The sequence below is a fragment of the Solanum verrucosum genome, unplaced genomic scaffold, assembly GCF_900185275.1.
Source record: "Solanum verrucosum unplaced genomic scaffold, falcon-dt-bn FXZP01000165.1, whole genome shotgun sequence".
NCBI classification, from domain to species: domain Eukaryota; kingdom Viridiplantae; phylum Streptophyta; class Magnoliopsida; order Solanales; family Solanaceae; genus Solanum; species Solanum verrucosum.
Window position 1 is genome coordinate 596,392 of NW_026020340.1, and position 17,068 is coordinate 613,459.

General features: G+C 35.0%; 1 protein-coding gene across 4 annotated transcripts in view; it reads right to left on the bottom strand.

Moving 5' to 3' along the window:
* LOC125837238 (dihydrolipoyllysine-residue acetyltransferase component 1 of pyruvate dehydrogenase complex, mitochondrial) overlaps positions 1-17,068 on the bottom strand; it is a 164,818-nt gene that overhangs the window by 1,818 nt on the left and 145,932 nt on the right. The window contains exons 1-18 of one of the 4 annotated variants that reach the window (XM_049516396.1): positions 16,692-16,888; positions 14,970-15,020; positions 13,466-13,523; positions 13,356-13,389; positions 10,318-10,367; positions 10,173-10,217; positions 9,956-10,029; positions 9,603-9,672; positions 6,443-6,634; positions 6,299-6,343; positions 6,114-6,187; positions 5,602-5,671; positions 5,236-5,382; positions 4,981-5,139; positions 2,611-2,671; positions 2,473-2,517; positions 2,305-2,388; positions 14-90 (exon numbers count right to left, since the gene is read on the bottom strand). In XM_049516396.1, coding sequence (XP_049372353.1) covers positions 14-90; positions 2,305-2,388; positions 2,473-2,517; positions 2,611-2,671; positions 4,981-5,139; positions 5,236-5,382; positions 5,602-5,671; positions 6,114-6,187; positions 6,299-6,343; positions 6,443-6,634; positions 9,603-9,672; positions 9,956-10,029; positions 10,173-10,217; positions 10,318-10,367; positions 13,356-13,389; positions 13,466-13,523; positions 14,970-15,020; positions 16,692-16,807 — 1,452 coding nt within the window. In that variant the 5' untranslated portion in view covers positions 16,808-16,888. Of the gene's footprint in view, positions 1-13; positions 91-2,304; positions 2,389-2,472; positions 2,518-2,610; positions 2,672-4,980; positions 5,383-5,601; positions 5,672-6,113; positions 6,188-6,298; positions 6,344-6,442; positions 6,635-9,602; positions 9,673-9,955; positions 10,030-10,172; positions 10,218-10,317; positions 10,368-13,355; positions 13,390-13,465; positions 13,524-14,969; positions 15,021-16,691; positions 16,889-17,068 lie in introns of those variants that run through there. The other 3 variants (XM_049516395.1, XM_049516392.1, XM_049516393.1) reach the window with 3 other exon arrangements.

Below are 17,068 nucleotides of genomic sequence, written 5' to 3' on the forward strand. Positions count from 1 at the left end.
GTATGCCGCATACCTTTTCAGTGGCAACCGCAACAGATATATCGACAGAATCACAAAGCACCACCTCACCTTTTCCATCATCCCAGTAAGCTGTAATGGATTTAAAGAGAGTAGCTTTTCAGTGAACTAACATTTCACGGGAGAAAGCGTCTTTCATTAAGCTAGTCATCCGGAAGTAAACTAAAAGTCCACGTAGTGAAATTCAATGAAGAATAAGCATAGATCAGGAATGAATTGATCTTAGTTACCGGAAAACCATATTTGAAGGATATAGCCATCAATTAAATACAATGAACTCTCCAGCCTCTTCAGCTATTCTTGCTTGTGGGGGTGGGTTACAACTTATAAGGGTATTGTGGTAAGCGAAGTGCTACAGGTTTCCGAAGAACAGTTCAGCAAAAATTACGTACTCGCAATTGCTGGTCTAGATTGTATCATGATGTACAGGAAACAAATGAGGAAAAAGGTCACCTTACAATTTTACAGTATCCTAGACAAAAACCAACAAATCAACGTTGCTATCAATAGTTACTATGAATGCCGGGAGAAGAACCAAAACTAGAATAGGTTTCATGCAAATAGTGGTCTCCATTAAAAGTTTGTTTGAATGAAGAGTTAGACTGCAAACAAAATCAACTCTTTCCACAATAAGTTGCAATATATACAGAAGCAAAGAGGATATAGAATTCTTTGGCCAGTTTGACTAAAAGTTTGTGATTCCACGACATAAAGGTCAATGGATAGATACTTTTTGAGTTATGGGAAAAAGAGAAAGAAGAAGTGTACACATATAGAGGCTATTAATCTGTAAATGCATTTTTTTTTTAAAAAAATTACTGGAGAACAACTGTAGTACGTAACCAGACAAGTTCCTATTCCGTCCGGAAAGAGGTTTTGCAAAATGAGACGAGAGTTTCTCCTCTACAAAATGAGTATTTTTTCCGTGAAGAAAAGTTAGACAGTGAAGACTTAAGAGGCTTCACTCCAGACCAACAGAGATGGTACATGATTAGGATGAAGCCTAATGGGGTTAAGTGTCTCAGTGAGTGCTTCTTAGTAAAAGAGATTGTAGGAGACCCACTAGACCTCTGGAAATAAGAGAGCTAGCATGCTTCATTTATATAAATGGAAATACATAACTTTATAGCCTCATTTCTCAAATTAAATGTTCAATTCTGAACTTACAAATAAGAAAAAAATTGATACACCATGAGCATTTGAGACACAACAACATACACAGTGTAACTCCACAAAATGTGGTGTGGGGAGGGTAAAGTATATGCAACCGTACCCCTACCTTAGTAGAGAAGTTGTTTTCGGTAGACCCTCGGCTCAATAAAAAAATAACAGATAGTAATGGAAGTAAAAGAATCAATACATAGTGACAAAAACAACAGATAGTAATAGAACGGTTCCACAACAAAATAATACGACAGTTGAAGAACAAAAAACTACACGCGTAATCTATGACTACTAGTATGGACGAACAATGCTTACTAACCTTCTATCCTAATACATGTCCTCCACAACCTCCTATCTACGGTCAAGCCCTCGGTAAGCTGAAGCTACAATTTCCTGTCTGATCACCTCTCCCCAATACTTTTTTGGTCTACCTCTCCCTCTCCTCGTACCCACTATATCCAACCTCTCACACCTCCTCACTGGGACATTTGCATATCTCCTCTTCACATGCCCAAACCATCTTAGTCTCCCTTCCGTCATCTTGTCCACCACGGAGCTCACTACCACCTTGTCCCGGATACCCTCATTCCTAATCGTATCTCCCTTAGTATGCCCAAACCATGCGCATTTAAGGGAAATGGGAAAAATGACAAGTCAATTACCATTGATGAGACATTATTATGTTCACGACAATATCAATTATAAACTCTTAATATTTACCTAAAACAGAACACAATAAATATACATTTGTAAAGGATTATATGATTTTTTTATTTTTTTTTGACAAAGAAGGATTATATGATATCTAAGTGCATGTTACAACAAACACCATTCACATTAACTGGAAAAGCTATCTTTTGTCCCTCCTACATCTCCTTTCAGAGATCATATGATCGTTTCCTGACGTAAGAACTAAATGAAACTGACTGGGAAGTATCAAAATTGAGAAAAAAGATTATGGTCATTCCTCTAACAAAGCTAGAAAGCCTGCTTCCACATACTAAACAAATTCACAATTAGGCTTCATAGCTAACTATGCTTCGCTTCATCCTACATTTTAGTTGTTAATGTGAAATAAGTTAAGAACTTCAATTAGCAATGAAAATACTAATAAAATCTCACCATTTGCTTCTGGTACATTTCTTAATGTTGCTGCAACCACTTTGATTACAATGTCATTCACAGAGACTTTAACATCATACTTTTCTGCACAGAATAAAGATGTGCCAGATCATTATGAAGGAATATCAGCACAAGCAACAATACAAATTAAACATCTTAATTCTATACCTTTAAGCTCCTTTCTGAAGGAGAGAAGGGAGTCCAATATAACATCTGTTAGAAATGAACATTAATTTGAAAAAGTTCCACATAATAGATATTAGTAATTACTACTCATAGCACTAAGAACTTGAGAATTGACAGAACCTGTGGACAAGTACAAGTGAGGAGTAGATTGCTTAGATTCCAATAACCTTGCTGCTATCACCTGCAAAATATAAGGATTGAGAGACACGGCAAATCAAGTATGAGATGTCATCAGTGCAAGTCTCCTATATGCATAAAAAAACACAGGAACTAGGAGTGAAGAATACATTGATAGCACCTAAACCTAGTGAAAAATAAGAACAATGTAGAGCATAAGCCAAGTCGAAAGTGGATCACATAATAAGCAAAAACCACGATGAATACACTGCAAAAGAAGCACTATACCAGAAAAGAGGAAAACAAAAAAGACAAGCTAATACCCTACCTGGAGTCCTTATTTGAGCAGCTGATATCCTACTTGGGGTCCTTATTCGAACAGCTGATTTATTAGCAAATTTTTAATTTTATGCTGTAAGATGTTGAATTTTTAAAGGTGAAAATAATTATTCATATTTCAACTTCTCCTTGGGTGATTTACAAACTGAACCTTCTAAGTTGAAATTTCACAGATCAACTTGTTAGTCTTTGTTCAATGCTCATTCAAGACAGGAAAACTCACTAGGTCTAGAAATGCAAAGAATGATTTTTAAGAACACCGAAATTTTAACTTGGTTATTACTGCCACCTTAATAATTTTAGGCCGCAACAAAGTTTTTAAAAGAAAGGTGTAACACATGTTTATTTGGTAAACAAAACACAATTTCTTTATCGAAACAAAATAAAAGTTTCCCCAGAAAAAGTACAAAACCAAACTCACTTCCATATTAACAGACAAACTTACAAGTATTATCAGTTAGACTCTCAAATTCCTTTAATAAGTTATCTTTCTCTTTAAATTTACACCTTTCATCTACAGTTGTCTGTCCAAAATTTATTTTCGAAGTGTAAAATACTGTTTACTTTTTTTTCTTTCTAAACCTATAGACTTGTTATTAAGTCTAAAGCATGATATTTAGGAATTGTTACCATATTTCAACTAAGATAGATAGAACAAGTACTGTGAAGGTCTGGTTGTCAATTTTGCAACGTACATAGTTGCAAATAAATTTTCTGTTTACTAAATCATCGAATCCAAAATTCCAAAGTCAATTGTTTTTAACGAGGTGATTACTAACCTTAAAAGAGTAGTTCATACAGGGGGGTGGTATTTTTTTCAATAAAATGAACTGTTCTGGTAATCAACTAGTCTTTAATAGAAGGTTGATCGAAGACCTCTTAATGAAGAGTAAGAATTGCGCAAGAAAAAAGAAAAAAAGAAGAAAGGAAATAGAAAGAATCAAAAGTATTACTCCCTCCATCCCATTTTATGTGACACCCTTTCCTTTTAAGTTCGTCCCTAAGAGAATGTCACCTTAAGAAACAATTTAACTTAAAATTTTCCCTTTTACCCTTAATGAAATGATTTACAATCACACAAATATCTAAGGATTGTTTTAGACTACAAGTTTCAAAAGTCTTCCTTTTTTTCTTAAACACCATGCCAAGTCAAACGGTGCCACATAAAATGGGACGGAGGGAGTAGAATCTTAAAATTCAATGCTTTATTATTGCTTCGCAAAACACCAGTCAGGAAGTCACAAGATCCCATTTAGCACAATTTTCTGGCATGTTTTTCCAGCAACTTCTCTGGTGACTCTTATTCCTTATTTTCAGAATAAAACAAAAAACTCAAGTTGGTTTTCCCAGCTAAGTTGGTTGTGTTAGTGCATTATGTTAGAGTTAGAATGTTGGAAGTGTTAAGTTTTGTTAGATACATTTTTTGGATGAAGTGAAACTTCCATTGCTAGCATCAAGAAGATGCAAAAAAGATCGAACAATGATATTGCAATTGAGCTCTCAAAAAAAGTAGGAAATTCCTTAAACAGGGGTGGCTATTCTAAAACCAGGGAAATAATAAACTGCAACAAGTTATCAAGGGTATCTATAGGGGTTACATTGAACCAACTAAGTAAATACGAAAGGCATCTAGCCTAGATACTGTCTTCAATTGAGCAAATATAATGTATATGGTGGAGAAGATTAGAATGGCTCCCTATGAAGGATGACACACCCTCAAATACAATGTGTATATTGTTTGATTCTATAAGTAGGTTTGCCTTGTATTAATCAAATTATTCATAAATCCCTTTTCTTCTGTTATGTTCTCATCCGCATTTAAAAATTTAAGAAAGAGACTCGTATTACATATAATAAATGAAATTGATCCTTACATCTAAGAAATAAGATCTTCCTTCATTTTTTTTTTCAATGTGTTTGCAAATAGGATAGTATATAGCATAAAATACCTAAAAAACACAATTTAAGCTCTATCATTTAATAAGTACAATAAGGTAAAAGTATTAAATAACTGCTAATGGCAGTTCGTAGTACCTTGCGAATTTGACTATTGGGTAAATCTTCATAAGCATCATTTTGCTGTCCATCAGATTTTAACCCAAGTGACTTTGTTAAAGTAGCTTGTTGGTTGACCTGAGGAGGAGATGGAGTTGCCTTCCCAACTGATGAATTGTCGCTTGATCCCTTTCCAGACTTCAATGCAGCAAGAACATCTCCCTTTAACAGGGTACCACGAGGACCAGATGCTGGAATTGATGAAGCATCTAAACCATGTTCCGTAATTAACACCTTAGCAGCTGGACTGATTCTACTGAAACCTGTTGTCTGAGTTCTAACTTCAGCTGTGACATCATGACGGACCGGCTTTTCTTCCTTAACTACATTGTTGCCACTGATCGATGTCCTCACAGCTTCAATATCATTCTCATCCTCAACCTTGAAAAAAGAAGTATTAATTCCACAAAATGCTAAGAGTTGTAATCCATAGCAGAGTAACTATACCAGATCAAATATTTAAAAAAAAAAAAAAAGAACTAAGACAAGTCCCTACCCTAAATCTGAATATACTGATTTGCATCTTCTAATGGTTAAGACAACAGAAAGTTCTAAACTTCTCTCAGAAGGTGAAAAAAGAGAGGAGCATTAGCAACTTACTGTGATTGCAATAGGCTGCCCAACAGCCACATCTTTTGAACCTTCAGGTGCCAGTATTTTGGCCAAGAATCTGCAAATCACACCAGATAAAAATATTTTTTTGTGGCTAAAGAAAACGAATACATGAAATTGTAAAACCAACACTGAATCAGAGGGAAAGAGTTTCATAATCTACAAGAGCAAACAGGATACACAACATTGAATGGAATGTCTTCTACTTCAAAGACTCAGAAACATGATAAAACCATAATGAAAACAACCTCACATACTCCCAGAAATAAACAGCAGCAGATGTAACTAAGAAGGCCTCCGCCATTATATAAAGTCAATATGAAGAGGCTAGGAAGGATGCTTCCTTCAATATTTGAGGCTGCTTTTCTATTATTCTAGAAAGTCCTAAGAAATTACCTCATAGAAGGAGCAGTAAAAAAAAGTAATAGATATATATCTCTAACAGTATCTTATTTTCTTGCAATTAAACATCTTATTTAAAATGTGATGGGAAAGTTTACCCTTCTTCAAGACTTTCATGCTCAAGAGTTGCTTTGTCAGTTTCTATCTCACAGAGAACATCACCAACCTCTATCTGTGTCAAAAGAAAAATAAGATAATAGTTAGACATGCTATTTTAGTCATCACTGCCCAGTGTCTGGGGTATTTGTGAAAATTCACTAGTCTCTTATAATGCAGCACCAACCTTGTCACCTTCCTTTTTCCTCCATTTAAAAATGTTACCTTGGTTCTATAGGTAAGAATTCAAACAAAGATATCATCAGCATTGACAGATAAAGGAAACAAGTATAGCATGGAAATTAAAGAGTCCATTATTAACTTTCCATACCATGGTTGGGGACAAAGCTGGCATATCAAGGATCATATGAGGAGGAAGTTCAGATGAGCTGATATTCGCAGGACTTGCTTCTGGAGCCCCGTCTCCCCTTGCTGCATCTGTCTGAGAAGATGCTTGATTTTTAACCTCTGATGCACCACCAACGGTAGCAGGGACTTTTTGTATGTCATCTGCTTCTTCCACCTACTCAATTAGGGAAAAATATTTACAATAATAGATGCCCTTGGCAGTCTACACAACCCGCTTAAGCTAAGCATGTAGGAAATGAGAAGGCTCTGAGACATCCAATATAGTGAAGCAGAAAAACATTGCAAGAATTTAATCTAAAGGTGACAGTCATCCTGACTTTGACAGGGAACATAGTTTAGTTCATACTAAGGTAGAGAATCAGTTCATAATAGTGAAATAAGCTGCTGATTGAGGAACCAACAGACAAGAACTTGCTAGTAGATTTAAAGCATTCAATACTACATACTCATGTCTAATTAGCCATGAGATAGTAATAGCCTTTATGGCTATATTTAAGTAAAAAGGAAAACAAAACTGGGATTAGGCAGTCTATAAAGATCCTTCAGAACCAGGATCCATTTCTATTAGAAGGCTGTCTTGTTTCCACTTGAGTTTACCACCTAAAGTATTCAGTGCACTCTTATTAACTTCGGTTTGAGCTTAGAATACTTTCCTGCCTTTTTATCTTTGCTACTTTTATTCGATCTCAACCATGTCAGGAAATTCTTTTCAGATCTTCTACAGTAAGATTCACTTGACAAAAAAAGCTCCTAGTTGGTAAACTCTTTCAGGACGTAGAAACATTGTAACAAAGAATACCAATTTGCTCCTGGATAGCGTTGGTCCGCTAATAAATAAATGGAGTTAAAGATGTTATACATTTGCCTTCCTCCATTTCCTTTTTTTTTTACCTTTTTCTTCCTCTTGTTCTTCGTAGCTAGTGCATCTTTTTGGGACTTCTGGGTCATGCCACTCACAATTATTAAAAAAAAGCATATGAAACTTGGTGCTTAAGGAGAGTTGGCAAAGCCACCAAGAAGATCTATTGATAATCCCTCCAAGTATTTTTTAGTGTTTTTTGGACAGAAAGGAACTGAAATGTTTTGATGGAATTTCAACGCCAAAACACTCCCTAAAAGCTAGATGTTTGCTTAATTTGTTTTGCTGGAGCAATTGAACCCCTGTAAACAGCTCTGGCCAATTTTTGGTCTTTGTTAGCTCCCTAATCATATCATAGTCTCTTCTCATGTATTGGAGCTAAGACAACTTCTTTTGCATCTTTTAGATTTTTTTACTGAAACCTTTCCTTCATCAAAAATGGAGTTAAACTCAGTCGAGAATACCAACGAAAAAAGTTCAGCTCTTGAAAGAAAGAAAGAAAGAAAGAAGACCACGAAAGAAATTTAGCAGTTGTCTCTCTAGGTAGGACACTATCAATTTATTGCATAATGCATACTTTACTTTCTCCTCCAAGTTCAGTACTTGAAGAGGAGAACCTTGATACCAGTTGTTTTCTAGTACAAAGGACGGAAGTATCCTAATCCATCAAAATTCCCCATCACTTACCTTTCTCATAATTATCTTTTGGAATACAAAGACTCTTTTAGATAAATCAAGAACTTTTAATTAAATTTCTAACCAAGATGGCTTCAAAGTGACAGAGTATATAACATTAGGCTATCACAAAAAACTAACCAACTATCCGCACAATAAGAAAAAATTATTTAATTCAAAATACAAGTGAAGCAAAAGGATTTCATTTAGTTTCCATGCTGGTCTTTTGAATCCTTGTAAGATCCATTCACTTCTTTCCAACCAAATCATCAAGAACGCACAAAGAAATTGTCTTCCATATCTTCTTTTTCTCGCTTCCATCCTCTTTTTAGTTAAAAAAAAAAACCTACTTCTTACAGCATTTGCCACTATCTAGTAAACCCCAAGATAGTTTAACAAGGAGAATATTAATGCCCATATATCTGATGCAAACTACAATGTACTATGAGGTGGTTCCTGTCCAGCATATATTCGTTCTCTTCCTCAGATTGTTTGCTGACAGCATCCTACATAATACACCATCTTCTCTGATGCTTTAGTCTTCCAAACTGATTTACAATCAGGTCTTAAATCCCCTCCATTGAGTAGGCCTCTATACTATCACTTCACAGAGAATCATTGACTGCCTACCTCTTGCCATTTCATTTCTATCCTCTCTGCAATTTGTATGTGGCAGTCAATCTTTCGTAACAAACTCTCGACTTCCGTTCCATTTGCCAGACACTCTTGGAATTCAATACAAGGATGATGCTTTCTGATTGGAGAGGAGAAATGCAAGGTTGCTTGACTTTGAACAGTTCAATGCAAACCCATTTCGTGGTTTCTTAAAGAGCGATGTTGTATAAATAAACATTGGTAGTATGGCTTTCCTTTCGAAGACACAACACAAAGGACTGATAATTAGAGAACATTGGCTGATACTTATAGCATGGTGGCTTTGGTAAACTTCTGAAGGAAGAGAACAGTGTGTAGTCTTGTTAGCAGGAAAAGCTTAGAATGTAAAAAACCTGTGATTTTATCAGATAGTAGCTATAATACTTGCAGAAAACAGATACTACAATTTCCAGGAGTGAATGTATTTAGTCTTCAATCTTTCATATTTACACCAATTTCAACCTGCTTTGATCTATGGTTATGGGTTTGTTGTTTTAGTGGGTGTCAATCTTACAACTGTCAGGTCTCTGATAGGCAAATCAATATTATTTTGGGACCCACAAAAGAATTTGTTTACCAAAGAAACCTGTACCTTTTTTGATAGATAAGACTAGTTTAAAAGGGGGGAGGAGTTGACAACTTTTCAGAGAGAACACCCACTTCCCAAAATGAGAATTTTTAAGTTACCTACTGTTTATGCGAACAAAAAGAACAATAGAAACTTAAAAAAAACGTTAGAAATTCTTGTGACGTAACACAGACTTCTTTTTCAATTTTGCAGCAAAGAACTCCAGAGAAGAAGCGAAAGAAAAAGAGAAAAGTGCAGCATTATCACTTCAATTATATTTTGTGGTGCTTCACTGAAAGGAGATAATCACAAAATAGAAAATAAAGAGGAAAAGTGGCAGGAGAAATATCTAAGAACTCTTATTACCGTAATTGCTATAGTCTGTCCCACCGGTACATCTTTTGTTCCATCAGGGACCAATATCTTTGCAAGGAAACTGCAAATGATATCCCCAAACAACAAAACCAATTACATTAAAGAAGTGCATCCGCTAACAGGATGATTAGTGTGAGTACTTCAGGCATTTATGAACAGCAAGAGCATCAGGAAGAAAACTAATCACATAGAAAATATCTAAAGAAAAGCAATAACATCAGAAAAGAACATTACTTACCAAAAGTTACCAAGTTCAAAAAAAAAGAACATTACTTACCTTGTCAAAAGAAAATCCTCACTTTTAAGTTTTAAACAAATACAGCACAATTGGAATATAGGCTTACCCTTCTTCAAGAGTTTCAAACTCAAGCGTTGCTTTATCAGTCTCTATCAAACATAGTACGTCCCCTGCTTGTATCTGTTAGGAAATCCGAATTTAACAGAGTGTAATAAAATAGAAATGTCAGTTATTGAGCCTTAATACTTTAGCAGGCATTATCTTTGTCTAAAAGAGAAGATATTGTACTACTTTAACTTTCGGTAGCCATGAAAGCAACTGACCTTGTCCCCCTCTTTCTTTATCCATTTTGCTATATTACCATGAGTCTGCAGTGAGATGAACATGTAAGTTAAGAATTTCCACAATAATAAGGAAATGATAAGCAGAAAACTTCATCATTCATAGAAATAATGCCGCTAAGATTACCATTGTAGGGGACAAAGCTGGCATTCCCACCTCTGCATATAAAGGAGCCTCTGCAATAGTAGGAAATAAGTATTATAACACTTAACAAAGAAAGACCTCATTTCTGCCACATAAAATCTCATATTATCAGTAGATTCTCACACAGTTCAAGATAAAAGTTGTATAACGTGTCTGAAGGTCACCAAATATCTTTCCACTGTCTTTCTAAAATAGAAAATAAACTAACCAAAGGGGAAAGAAATATACAGCTTAATGGAACAAGACATTCTCTCCAAGAGATGTACATCTTGGAGAGCATGACATGCCTAACACCTTAGAAGCTAAAATGACTATCCCATCGCATATATAAGTCAGAGATTTAACTGCTTTTCAATGTTCCTGCATTATGTTACAACCAAATGCACCATTAGCCAGATTTTCTATCTTAAGGCTAAACATTCTTACACTTTCCAGGGTCGCTGAACTAGATGAAGAGGAATTGAGTTAATATCCTGTGATCTAACGTCCAACATAGCATATACTAAACTGATAAGCAGAGGATGAAATCATATATTTGGAGAACACAAAATACACATATAGTAATCTAACACTTGCTGAATAGGGAACACCTCAGATTTAGCATGCATCAGCGAGGACAAAAATTGCCTTGTCAGGCATCTTTACAATTATCTGTAGCAGGTCAGGTGATCAAAAGTGTTGAACCACATAACACATACATGTATAAATTTGAAGAGACTTATGTCTTCCCAAATGAATCAGAGTAATGGAACAGCCACTGGAATATTTGAAGTACAAGATAACACTTAGAAGTAAATACATTCTAAACCAGAAGTCTCCAAAACATCATATTTAAGCATCAGGTCAGAGGATGTGAACTAGCATTCTATCTCTTTATCATTTAAACAACAACTATGTCTCAATCCCAAGCAAGTCGGGGTCGGCTATATAAATCCTCACCTCTCCATTTAAGCTCAACTCAAATCATCATCATACCCAGTGTTTTGGGAAGCGAGAAGCAGAAAATAGCGACGAGGGCTCGCTTCACAGAAGCGAGAAGCGAAGCGTGCGTTTTTTAAGTAAAGCGATATTTAGTATAAAAAATATATATATTAAATAACTGAATAGAGGTAATATATTCTTAATATATTCTTAGATTAAAAGTAAATAGATAGTCAATAATCCTCACAAGTCATAACATATAAAGCAAAAACATAATTAAATCACAAAAAATGCAGCAATAAAAATATAGAAAAACACACATCAGCAACCAAAAAAAAAAAAAAGCAGCCTCGCAGAGAAGAAGAGAACTCACAGCAGTGACCTGGCAGCAACCAAAAATAGAAAAAAACGTCACAGAGCAGTCGCAAAGAAGAAGAGAAGAAGAGAACTTACAGCAGCAGTCGCAGCCTCGCAGCAGTCCAAAAAATAAATTTGAAGTCGCGAAAGAGGTATGTGAAGTCGCATAAGGATTTTAGAAATTTTTTAAAAAAAAAAACTTACAATTTTTTTAAAAAAAACCCTAATTAGCGCTTTTTCAAATTAAGCGCGCTTTTTCACGCTTTCGTTTTTCTTGCACTTCTCACTTCTACAGTAGAAGCGAGTGCTTTTTCAATGTCGCCTCGCTTTAGGAAATAAAAGCGCAGGGGCTGCGCTTCGCCTCGCCTCGCGCTTTTCCTCGCTTTTTATAACACTAATCATACCAAATAAAATGAAAGTGAAAAATAAATAAAATATATACAACTAATACTCTCTCTGTTTCAGTTTAACTATCTTAGTTTGACTAGGCACGAAGTTTAAGAAATAAGAGAGACTTTTGAATTTTGTGGTCTTAAACTAAAGATGTGTGTAATGTTCAAAAATGCCCTTTGAAACTTTTTTTTTTTGAGTAAAGGCAACTTTGAATTCGCAAAAGAAGTCATCAACAAAAAATGATAAGGAACATTTTACAATCCACACATGGTATGTGCACTTTGCTCAGTGAGGACTACTCAACAAAAACTTTACAAGTTACCTATGAAGTCAACTATGTCTACTTTATCCCCTACAATATCCTGTTTACACCAAAAATAAAGTAAACTAAGGCATTGGATTCTAATCTTCGGACTGTTGGTCCATTTGCCCTCTAATCTTCTAGTAATAAACATGCCATGTAAAATATCAGGTTTAAGGAGTTACCGAATATAGAAAGATGCATTCTTTTTTGTACAAACTAAAAAGGGAAGTGCACTTATTTTGATACGGAGATAGTAATTATAATACTCCCTCTGTCCCATTTTATTTGACCCCCTTTCATTTTTAATCCGTCTCAAAAAGAATGTCTACTTACTATAATTAGAAACAATTTAATTTTAAAATTTCCCTTTTACCCTTAATGAAATGAATCTCAACCACACAAATATCCAAGGATTCTTTTAAACCATAAGTTTCAAACACTATGCCAAGTCAAAGGGTACCACATAAATGGGACGGAGGAAGTAAGAGTTTTAGAAGTTCTCTAACAAGCTAAAACCTATGTCCAACTAGTAGATATCACCTATATGAATCATTTTTCCCATTGTGCGCTATGTTTAGCTTAGTTTGCACCGACTCCATCTTTTTATATTTCAATTTATTTATTTATTTTAAAAAAAACTGGGAGCTCCAAGAAACACATCCCTATAATTTAATGAAATGATATCATGTGAAGGGGATATTTGGTATAGAAAAACAGTATAAATGAGGAGTTCAAGTTAAGATATAAGCACATGATCAAAGCAATGGTCTCCTACAAACAATATTACTAACATGACCAACAGGAAAGGACTTATCACGTGTTTCGTGCAATTTCTATTAGATGTTAGAAGTTGAAAGAATTTCTTAAGTTGTATTCCACTTTTCTTTTTATATGCTCTTTTCAGATGGACCCCTTACTAATTTTTCATTCCGTGTTGCACTTGAAAGTCAAGATATGATGGTGGAAGTTACTGAAAGCAATCTATAAATATCTGGAAAGATAATAGCATTGGGTGGGAGCAACATCATTTGTATAATGTGCTTACCAGCTGACGAGAAGTGCCGAACACCACTTTGTAGCTGCAACATTTCCACCATTGAATCAAGGAAACATAAAGTAATGAAATTTATTGGAAAGACATGTGTTGCAACTAACCTTAGATGGTATGACATGTACTCCACTGAGCAGGCGGAAATTTAAAGGCCTGACCATACTTCATAGTCAGTGAACAGCATACATTTCGAGAAAAAACAATTATGGAGCAGATTAAACTACCTTCAGCTGATTAATAATTAATAATTGCATTTAGTTCAATGTAAATGTGACACTGATGCAACGTAATCTCTAAAGAAGCCATATCATCTCCCATGCAAAGATTCTAGCCTATCCTTGTTTGTCATTAACTCGATTTTCTGCTAAACCAGAATGATAATCAGTAAGATTTAATATGCAAGACGAAAGACTAACTAAGCAACTATGCTACTATTAGTATTGGCACCCCAAACTAAAAACTACAGCTAAAAGTCAAAATTTAGATGGTTATTAGATCAAAATATCAATCTCTCAAGAATTTTATTCACTGAGCATATGACATGAGAAATCCAGTTAGTGGCCATAATAAAATAGAAGAATTTAATTGAGGAGTCTCTAAAATCTTATCATATCCATTTCAGCCATAAATTTATGAAGATACGCATCATCTTATTCATAGCATATATCCCAGTCAGATAGCAATAGGTTGGTGGAGAGAGAGAGAGACTCAAATTGTCTGCAATCATACATGTGAATGCTGAAGACTTATGGCCATGAGCCATCATTTGGAAGAAGGATCTTTCTGGACATAATTGACAACAGAGTAATAGACAGGTTTACTAGATAAATCAGTTTCTTCATCACACATCTAAAAGAAGTTAATGTAGTCAGATCTTAGGACTCTTCAGGTGAAGCTTTTGTTATTGCTCATTCCGTTTTCCATCTCCTGGTAACTTTGCATCATCTCGACGTCCTTCCATTTGAACTTTAAGGAATATACGTCCCTAAATAACCTTCCTTTTCTCAACAAGATCTTAAACCATATCAAGGAGTGTATAGATAAAGTTTCTCTTTGAGATCGAGGGAGTATCATCTCATTTGACCTTAATCTGTAAAAGAGTTGGATTCATCTCCAGCATCTATAATTTATGCAAAACAAAAACATCAATGTGGGACTCATGCCACCACAGACATGATAGGGAGGAAAAAACATTAGTCATTATGCTAGGCCCTTCTAAGGAAACGTATCCATCATTGCACAAAAGCCCTACTAGACCACATGAAATCTGGAAAACTGTTGAGTTAGGTTGGAGTTTCTATAGGACAAGAAAAAGCTTAACTAGCTTAATGCTTTATTACTGGTTTTGACATGGCATTAGATCCAAGAAACCCACTTAAACCATGCTACATTTAAAAATGAAAAATTAGTTACTAGCTAATATAGTTCTACCTATACATTCATCTTAATACTAAACGAAAGTCCTCTGAGGAAAGGAAAAATTATGTTAGTGAACTTTTCTTTGAGAAGAAATTATGTCAGTTACACCTATATATATATCAGTTACACTTTTTAAGTTGAGATGGCACAATTCAGTAAATAAACCACTAGAATGGACCAACATCAGACCTTAATGAAGAAGCATCCACATCAGGAATTTGATTCAGCACCCCAGGAACACTGCACCAAATAAATGATTAATGAAAATTTGCAAATCTAATAAATGTATTTCATAAATATTAACAAGGGAACAATGAGCATCATTTGTGGTGTTCGGGCAAGGTTACTCGTATTTTGACTATTCCACTAGGTACCTGCTACCTCCCACTGGTATAGTACCGACTATCGGGTAACTTTGCCCACCAAGGCTTAGGCAGATGGGAAGAAATCACCTACATACTTTTTTTCCTTGATCTCCACTATTTACCTCATTTTATTGACCACCAGTCCACAGTCTTAGGTGCATGGAAATAATAAACATCAAAATACACATTATATTCTGCCAAAGTGATGCATCTTCTTAATAAGTTTGAACACACATTACAATCATTGGAACTTGAGGAATTAAGTGAAAGTAGATGTCTCTTGTGCAAATTTCTTATGCAAAATGACTGATAATAAGACAGCAACGATAGAGTAACTACTCCAGTATTTTGCTGGCATACATCAATAAAAGTACTTGACTAAAACCATTGGTGCATCACCCCACTTTTTCTTTATTTAATAATGAAATTATTTAAACTACATTGAAGGGGTGCAATCTCAATGCTGCCTTATTTAACCCAACAAAAAGAAAACCTAATTTCCCATTTGTTTACTCACTGAACAAATATGGACTAAAAAAGTACTTGGTATACATGCACCAAAAGGCTTATGAGGAAAGAAAACAAAGAATCAACAGGAAGATCTTTCCTTCTTTGTCACTAAATATAGTTGTCTTGTCCACCAAATTTATTCTCAAGTTCAAAGTTTAGAGCACTCTGAAGCCTTCCATTCTTGCTTTTTTTAAGCTTGCTTTTCTTGTTACTCCTTTTATTACTTCATCTTTGATATCTTTTTTCTATAAAAAGTACAAGCCTTCAATTACTAGCAATACTGCAACCAACGAGGCACCCAGTTCCATTTCATTTCTCACGAGATATAACCAGTCTTGCAATCCGCCTTTCCATCTATGCCTAGTTATATTCATAATTAGACATATTAGCATGCCTTTTGAAATGCTCTGTATATCCTTAATTTGAATGAATATTAGCTAAAATACTTTACGCACTCCCCTGAAAACATCACAATCCTCTTCTTTCACGACTGAAATTTTCCACCATAATGAACCCCCAATCCACATCCTAAACATGAAAATAGGAACCTTGGGAACATTACTGGATGAAGAAAAATCAGTTTTTCCCTCAAACTGCTAGATGTGATCTTAAAAAATTAGTCCTCTAACTAGAAGAAAATCTTCAAATTACTCAACAGCAAACCAAGTAACTTATACTATAAATCAAATTAATATTTAAGGTTACAAAGTCCAAACAGTTCAGAAAGTTCATTAGAATGGAGCAAAATTGAATAATGCATTACATCACACACTTATTTGCTTCTTCTAGCCTAAATGACCAAATATTATTCAATCTCAAATACCTATAGCTACAAAATCCGAACGCGCAGCGAGCAGACATATATATCATCATTTCTATTTTCTCCTTGTTTTTGAGCTAATATCTACAATCAACGCGAACATTAAGCAATTAATAATTCCTATTACAACCAGTAGAATCAATTACAGGCTTTTGAGCTAACGAATTGCTGCGATTCAGAAAATGACAAAAGAAAAATGTAAAGAGGAAAACGTACTGATGGAGCGATCGGAGTGTGGAGGAGTTAGAAGGACCGGCGGCGAGAAGACGGCGAGCTCGGAAAAGAGAAGGAGCTCGGAAAATCAACGGATGACGAAGTCGGGAGAGCGCCATCGATCATTCACAGATCCACCACGCTTTGCTTGCTTCAACTTCTATATGCTTATTATTTCTGTTCCGCTATGAACTTTCTTCCTCTCTTTTTTTTCGCTGTAAATACTATACAAGTATAAACTATAGTATATGTCAACCCAATAACTTGAGTAAATGGCAAAAATGATCCCTTATGTTCGAGTATAGGTTCAAAATAGTGTCTAGTAAGTGTAGATATCGAAATTTTATGCGACTTTATAAGATATGTTCAATTTTATAATT